General features: G+C 38.9%; 1 protein-coding gene across 5 annotated transcripts; it reads right to left on the bottom strand.

Annotated features, from left to right (window-relative positions):
- Positions 1-6: 6 nt before the first annotated feature.
- On the bottom strand, positions 7-8,233 carry dcaf4 (DDB1 and CUL4 associated factor 4). Of its 5 annotated transcripts, XM_015380671.1 has the most exons (14): positions 8,099-8,233; positions 7,696-7,849; positions 7,472-7,596; positions 5,247-5,404; positions 5,043-5,125; positions 4,760-4,862; positions 3,282-3,425; positions 3,079-3,128; positions 2,846-2,925; positions 2,545-2,637; positions 1,547-1,644; positions 1,253-1,429; positions 1,058-1,172; positions 7-973 (listed from the first exon to the last, which is right to left on the bottom strand). In XM_015380671.1, exons 2-14 carry the CDS (start codon positions 7,791-7,793, stop codon positions 747-749), a joined length of 1,551 nt encoding a protein of 516 aa, XP_015236157.1. In that variant the 5' UTR covers positions 7,794-7,849; positions 8,099-8,233; the 3' UTR covers positions 7-746. The 5 variants fall into 5 exon arrangements, with proteins under 5 accessions (XP_015236157.1, XP_015236159.1, XP_015236158.1 ...); XM_015380673.1 differs by lacking the exon at positions 8,099-8,233 and having other exon boundaries at positions 7,472-7,563; positions 7,699-8,051; XM_015380672.1 differs by lacking the exon at positions 8,099-8,233 and having other exon boundaries at positions 7,699-8,051.
- Between the last annotated feature and the right edge of the window lie 211 nt (positions 8,234-8,444).

Genomic DNA, 8,444 nt, shown 5'->3' on the forward strand with positions numbered 1-8,444 from the left:
ACAGAAAACCTATTTCATTGTCTACTCAATAAATATAGCCTTTTTGTAGGAATTACTTCAAAATTGGTTTGCTGTTAAAAATAATCCCTATAAAAGTAGCTATGGTCAGATTAGACAAAACTATTTTTTTTCTTCTATGTCCAAAGTACTATGTGTTGAGAAACCAACTAGTACAAAAAATGTTAGAGGCTGTAAAAGGTTGAATTAACAGGACAACAAACCTGAAAATGGTACAAGCGGTTTAGATCTAAAAAATGGCAGTCAAAGTCTAAATCCAGAATTCAGACACTGATGCTCACAGATTGTCTCCTTCCAACTAATAATGAACTTGAGCTATTGTGCAAAAGACATGCAGCCCACCTTTCAGGTTTATATTTGATTTAATAAAAATTATAACCAGGCATCCTTCCACTTCATTCATACCCCACTCTGTGTTGGTTAATCTCCTAAAACTCCAAATAAAGATGTGAGATGTTTGTAGAAAGGTTAAGGGGAAAATCCTCTGTTTTAAAGAGAACCTGTCAGAAAAAAGAATTCTCATTTTTGGAAGTTCTGACTTTACACTGCCTGTTGGGTGCTCCAGTCGAAGGTAGGCTGCACCAGTTCTCTTTAGTGTCCGTTTGAGAGTTTTGCATATAATCCACCTAAACCAAGCTCTGCTCCAGAAACAGGACGGCTGCGGTCGTTGTAGTTTCGTCCCAGAACTACATTCAGTTTTCAGTCGGGCGGAAAGATTTTCATCTGATTTAAAGTGACGGCTGCCCTTCATCCTGGTAATCAGTGTTGTATGGGAAGTAGTACAGGTCATGTTTAACCGCCATGAGCAGACCAGGGAGTCCTCTGCTGCCGCCCAAATTAGAGGAGAAGACGACGCTCGGGATCATGTCGTTTGCCGCTGGATGAGGGGATGGGATGGTCCTCAACAGGTGACCATCCTTCAGACTCCACAACCTGGTATAACAGTCTTGGCCCACTGTGTGAATATGAATTCAATCATTTGACTAGTTTACTTTGTTGATTGATATTCTAAAACCAGCAATATATTATTTTCAGCTACCTGCTAACAGAAGGCCTTCATGTTCATTGACATGAATTGGGAGGTAGGCGTGCTCGTTGTAATGCCCTTTGTACTCCAGCACTGGCTTGGTAACCCGTACATCCCACATCTTAATCTGCAGAGAGAATCCAAACGCTAAAAATTAAAATCCTGCTTTTTATTAGAAAAAAAAAAATTTGTAAGAACTGCTCTGACCTGACCCAACATGTCTGCAGCCATGAGGTAGTTCTCATCCTGCAGGACGCGTACAGAGGTGATGGCCGATTCATGGTGGAAGCGTTTGGCCTTCCAGCTGTGATCCCTGCGGCCACGCTGCCGGAGGTCTATGCTGAAAATCTCCCCAGATCTGCAACCATTGAACAGGACTGGAACCTGGTTTGAAAAAGAAGAATCCATTTACTGCTGCTTGGGTTGTTCTTGCATGAGGACGGGAGACAAAAAACTATTTATAAGAAGCTAAGATATGCAGTATTAGACAAAAACTCCTACCCTGTGAGCAAAATGCTGCGCTAAGACATCAGTGCCCACACCGTACGTCTGTGTTCGTCCCGTCTCTGCATCCTTGAGAATGACCCGTCGAGACAGACCTGCAAACGCGCACATGCGCATAAATAGTCACAGATGGTTTCATATGTAGTTATACCCCTGGGCTAATACATGTTGAGTTATGATAGAAGATAGTGTATTCCACAGGGATTTATGTCAAACTGCAACACAACCTGGTGTATAATTGTTAAGTGGAAGGAAAATTAAACAACGGCTCGACATTTGTTTATAACTCTCTTTACTTTGATTCTGCTAAATAAAATTCAGATGCCAACACTGTTCAAAGGTCACCCTAAAACTGTGTGCTATTTAAACTTAGTCTAAAGATCAGGTTTGCTGTGAAGGTTCAGAGGCTGGTCAGAGAGCATTAATGAACAAGCAGGATTTGGAAGACAAAACCAGGGATTGGCTCAGGCTCATGGTCACTCTGGAGGAGCTGTAGAGATCCACAGCCAAGACTTGTTCATTTCACACGCAGTGCTGGTTAAAGTTTAAAGCTGGTGGTTGGGTCAGATGAGATGTAAGGGAAAAAATAAAAAACCACAAAGCATGTCTTAACCAAACAAAGTGGAGGCAGCGTCATGCTATGGGGATCTTTTTTTTGTGTGTTTGATTTTCCCAGGAGAGAAAAGGAAGCTGGTCAGAAATGAGTTTGGGAAATTGATGGATCAAACTGAAGGGTAATCCTGGAAGAAAAGCTGGTTAAGGCTGCAAATATTAGAGCTTTTTTTATGAGAAAAGAAATGGTGATAAACTATGGGTCATTTGATATCATTCTCACAACTTCATTCTACTTTTTGTTGGATGAGTGACAGACTTCTCTAGAAAGAGTCCTATCACCTAGCTAACCTTTGAACTAAACCATTTTTAACCCTACACAGTTTCAACAGTAAGCTGATTATTTCTGCTGCTAGTGGGAAAATAGTGACTTTTGAACAGACCAGTGCTGAAGGTCTTATCAAACTGTGGGTTAAGGCACCAAGCGCAGGACCAGGCTGTAGATATCTTGAAGCTACACAACATCCCTGGCTGATCTGGGAAATAAAAGCCAGAAGAAAAGAAAGGTCATAATCCATCTTTGAAGTTAAGTATGGATTTAAGCATGAGCAGAACAGAATATATAAATAAAAAGCTCATTTCAGTTTAAAGCCACAAATTAATCCCCACATGAGAAAAATCTGGCAAATTTTACCGCCTGGTTAAATCATTTCAGTAGAGTTTTGAGAAACGCATCTAACAAACCTTGATTAGAGTTGCTGAAGAGTGAAGCAGGAAGTAAACTAACACAGCCCGGCGTGTCGGCCGCTCCCACCAGACACAAGCTAGCGGTCACCTCTCAGTTAAGGAAAAATGAAACGTGTTGTTAAAAATGTTTCTGCCATACTGCCTGATGTCGTTATGCCTTAAAATCATATTTTGTTCTTTGATTTGAATGCAGAATAATCACATCATAAAACCAGGAAGCTGAAGGATACAGAACATGAGAGTCAGGGTAGTTCACAGAAGCCCAACAGATGGAATTCACCTGAAAAACATTCAACCACAGCAGACTTAGTGGATATCCAGCAGATATTCAGTGATATTCTGTTAAGAAAGTTTAGGAGCAGAAAACTGATAAATGAATCTTTTAACAGTAGAATCAGACAGTTTAGAGTGTTTCTTTGGAGCATCCTTTTACCTTTCGATTGGTGAAGTAGAGGTTATCGCACATTTCCACGGACAGAGAGCCCCGGCTGCCGCTGCTAAAATTCATGATGCCGTATTTGCAGCCGCCGTGTGAGACGTCATTGACGGTGAACACTCGTTCAGACACAGAATCACCCTGAGAAAGATAGAAAGGTAGATAGAAAGTTGTTGTTTTTTTTACTTTCACTTACTTGGTCCAGGACTGAACATCCCAGGAACACAAATCATTCAATATTTTTGCTAAAAACTGCAATGGCGAAATTAATTCTTATCAAACCTTAGATTTTTCACTTTTTCTTGTTTTCTATCATCCCAATTCACCCCATGGGGCACAGCAGGTTTTTAAGCATGACAAGAGCAAAGGCATATCCATTTAACATATGCTAAACTAGTAAACATCACAAACACACACACTCCTGCAAATCATTATTTTCTAGAAAACACAAACTGTATATAGAGTGCAGCTCTAATTTCTCAATTCCAGTGATAAAAATGACACAATTACAGCAAATGTCACACAAGTTACAATAGAAAAAAATGAACAAAAACAAAAAAACAGCAGGTTCTGCAACAGCTTTTCCCCCGCTGCCATCAGACTGTTAAAATGTTGAAACTCTAATCAAGCCTCTGCATCACACTCGAAAACATCATATTTTTACCACCAACGTGGCTGATTTTTTCATAATCCCTTTAAATAGATCACAACTCAAAGTTCTGCTGCATTTTGCACCATATTTATTTATTTGCTCTGCAGCTTTCCATATCAGTGCCTTTTGCTCCGTGACTTTAAACTGGTTTTCCTTTTCTCCTATACTGTTTACATTCTGATCACTGCTGCACTTTATAAATGGAAATGTCAATTTAACTGTGATGCTGCTCATTCACTGCTGAAAAGCTGTATGCATCGAAATTTTGTTATGTATGAAAAAAATACAATAAAAGTTGTTAAAGTCCAAGTGATAGTCTAAGATGGTGGAAGCGGTAATGGAAGCGCTTCACTTGATCTCAAGGCATGGCTGTTAAATGCGCTGATGAATCAGCTGATACAGTAAAAAAGTGCTATTGTCAGTTAAAAAATATCTTCCAGCCGAAATATTGGTCTATCTCTAGTATTGACACCTTCCATCACCATTACATTTTAAATTCTCATAGCTGTAGCAGCATTTATATTAACAATGTCTAATGTCCTTATTTCTTATTTTCGGCTCCCCTTGGGTAAAAATAAGACACAAAGGCCTATTTACATACTGATCACCATGGTAAAGACAGGAAAACATGACTTTTAAGTTAGGCATATGTGAGACCATCCCCTTAGGTGAGGAAATGCAGTAAGTAGTTAGTAACATTTTCCTGGACAACTGGAACTGGAATAGGACTGAAGAGAAGCAAGGGCTTGAACCGTATTAAAAATATTTTTATATCGCAGCATATATTCGTCATCATTTCTAGGGGTGTTTGAAGTGTTCTCACCACTATGATCCTGAAGTTGTCAGTGTTTGGGTCGCTGTTGTCTGTGCTCTGGATCTCCAGTTTGTGGCGTCTCATTCCACAAACCTTCACCTCATGGACACGCCTGGTTACCAAAGTAAAGCTAGATTAACACTGCGTTCTGCCATGAAAACTATAAAATCTTCTCTAGGGTTTGAATTCTGATCACTTTTTAATATATATTTGAATCTTTTTGTTTCTTTTAAGGCCGTTTAGAATTTGACAGCTGTATTAGTGGCCAAGAAAGCAGTAGTGATCTGGTTACCTGCAATAGGAGTTCACAGGTAAAAGTCCAAGATGCCTTTTCTGCAGCAACAAGGAGATGTTCAGCCCAGTTCTTGGGGTTTTCTGTGAAATATAGATGTAAGTGTGGACAGAGGATCCCAAAAAGTCTGTTAATATTGCGATATTGAATTTGCAAATACAAGTTACTCGTAGGTTGTAGATTTTTCCCACACAACAGACTCACTTTTCTTGGGTTTTCATCTTCTGCCAGTCTCTTTTGCCTCTGTTTCTCCCTTTCCTTTTCTTGCAGCTGTTCTCTGGTCAGCGGGTTGCAGTTGTTGTGTCCAGGAAGCAGCCGAAAGTAGCGGTTCTTGACAGGGTCAAAGTAGAAACCAGGTAGCTCTTACAGAAAAGAAACAAAGAAGATTTTTTTTTTTAAACCACCAACATAGCTTATGACTAAAACATCAAAGCCAAGTGAAATATTCTATAAGGTGCCTCTAGTCATTTTGTCAATAGCATCAATGAGAGCCTAAAGACTACCTAAATAGGTGATTTTTTTTGTTTTTGCTTGTTCGTCCACCATACTTTTTCCCTTCAGTTTGATTTTCCATCAACATGTTAGGATGCTGTAATCCAGGCGTCTCAAACTGGTTCCAGAAAAGGCCGTGTGGCTGCAGGTTTTCTTTCCAACCAAGGAAAAGCACACCAGACTGCAGTCATCTCTTCTTCTTCTTCTAGTGAGGTTTTATAGCGGTTGGAAACTAGTTAAAAGTGCATTACCGCCACCAACTGATAAATGAGTTAAGCAAGGAAACAGGAAACGACTCACCCCCAGAAAAAAAAAAAAAAAAAGAAAAACTGAACCCAGCATAATAAATACTAAATCATATTTGCTCTAATAATTTCTAATTTATCTTTAGATTATTGTCACTCTGCCAGTTTCTGATGGTCCTACTGGTTTTCCCATCATACTTTCCACCATTTCGCAGTTCAAATCTTTAACTTTAATATACTTTTCTGCAGCTTTCACTATTATTTAGATTTTTTCATTTTTTCTGAGCACTACAATTGATCACTTCAACCATGAAAAGAACAAAATCTTTCTTCTTTACAATCAATGAATCTTCAATTTTAGGACGCTGTTCCAGAGGTTTTGAATTTGCCGTGTGCTATACGGTTGGTTTGGGTCTTTCTGACTGGGATGTGATCCTTTTTGCAGCTTCAGCATTTGTTATTCTGAGCTCAAATTTAATTTTATTTTTTTTTTTTATTTCCTCAGACCTTTAACTCACTTCCAACCTGCGATATGCAGTAGTATATTCTCCCCCACAGTTACAGCATTTGATTTTAGCTTCTTTCCCCCATTTTCCATATTCATGCTCTTCAGCACACCTTCCACATCGCTGTTTTCCTTTGCATACTGCTGCTATATGCCAAAATTTTTTGCCATTTGAAGCATCTCAAAGGTGGATGATTGTAAATTTTTACATTGTAGCTCATGTAGCCAATTAAAACTTTGCTGGCTAACTGCTCTTCTTCAAATTTAATCAACCCAGATAAGCTGTTACACCTTTCTCCATTTCTTGTAACTTTTAACCTTTTAACTTCTTTTACTTTTGCATCACTTATGTTTTCTAGAATCTCTTTTTCCAGAAACTTTTAGAGGAACTCATCCAATGACTCCCCTGCTGATCTTTTTGTTCTCCACCAACCTGCACTTAACTCTTATCCCCTCAATTATGCTGATCCGTATTGCTTTGCTGCAGTCATCTCATCAAGTAAGTCCAGTCTTAACATGATTACTTGATGAGATGAATGAAGTCTGGTGTGCTATTGCTTGGTTTGAAAGAAAACCTGCAGCCACACAGCCCTTTCTGGAACCAGTTTGAGACCCCTGCGAAATTCATGCATGCCTAAAGTCAGTCCTTGAGGGCTGCTGTACTGTACTGTACTTTAGCTGAACTGCAATCGTCAGAATCAGATGTACTGAAGCAGGACAACCTCTAAAACCTGCAGGAAAGCGCCCCCCAAGGGCCTATTGTAATCTGTGAAAAAACTTCTTCAGAAATACTTTTTTTTTAGAATCTCTGCCAGCAGTTTCCAGCCAACTGAACCCAGCTTGAAGGCCCTTTAAAGGCTCAGGAAGCATTTAGATACTTTTAAGTTGCACAGAGGGTCCCAAATTAGCCTGCAATACTTAATAGTATAATTATCTGAATTTTAGGAGATTTATGTGTTCTAAATATAGATTTATGTAAATCTATAGTTATATAAATGAAATTAAATAAACACCTGAGGGTTATTAAGTCTTTTAAATATGACTTTTACTTTTAGAATGTATTTACTGAAATTATTTGATGAAGCTATGGTGTTCTAATTAAATATAATGTCTGTCTATTACAATCCTGGTGCCATTTGCTTGTGGATCTATTGCTGATGTGCAGATATAGGGTGTAATCATAATACCTGGTACTCCACTGTTAGATTTGGAAGAGGAAGAAGAGGCTGGGGATGATGAAGCTGAGGCAGGTTGGTTATCGTTTTCCATCTGAGATAATCTGTGAGAAGGCCCAGCATCATTATAGCCATGCCTGTCAATGGGAGACTGCAATCAGAGCCAATTCTAGAGGCCATATGTAGCAATAAAAACGTGTTTTTCAGCCATATATTGTGTTCGTTGACATGACTACCACTGCTCGTTGCTTGATGATCTGCTTCGGTTCGCTCTGTACCGTCTGTAACCACGATCCTGTCGCCATTTCCATTTCTTCTTTTTATTCGACTCCATTCAGATCATTCCACGTTGACCATGTTTCACTTCTGGGTGACGAACAGTGTGTTTACCTGTTAGCTTAGCAAAGTTAGCTTCAGTTCTCAGGAGAGTCGTTTAATTTGAGTTTTAAGGCCCCAAGATGTTTAACATAAAGCCTTAAAATATATTCTAATACAGTTTAAGAAAAACAAGCCTGTTTGTGTTAGTGTGCTAAGTTTACATTAAGTTAATTCGATTGAACTCGGAGGCAAATAGTGATGAGGCGTTTAATGTAGCAGGGAAATCGCGGAATTTTTTCCAAATATTTAAATAACGCTTACGTTTGCTATAATGATCTCCAGAAAACTGCTGTAATAATCTTCAAAGAAATGGAAATTAATAGTGAAATAAAAGAAAATAACTGTATTACTCTTTCCTGGCTTTCGCTTCTACTTCTGTTTTGTGAATAACTCCAATGACCGAGAAGTAAGTCAATGCAACATCAGGTCTCCGCCTCTCGCTCATTGGCTAATTTCTCACAAAGAGGTGCTGACGTTTCAGACACTCATTGGTTATTTTGTCTGTTGCGTTTGTTGCCTTAAATTGAACAATAGAGAAATCTGTCAGGAAGAAACGTCGATTCAAGAGTAATAAAATTAGACGCTTTGCAGATTTATCATTTGATAG

This window comes from Cyprinodon variegatus, unplaced genomic scaffold, assembly GCF_000732505.1.
Source record: "Cyprinodon variegatus isolate N-32 unplaced genomic scaffold, C_variegatus-1.0 Scaffold219, whole genome shotgun sequence".
Lineage (NCBI taxonomy): Eukaryota > Metazoa > Chordata > Actinopteri > Cyprinodontiformes > Cyprinodontidae > Cyprinodon > Cyprinodon variegatus.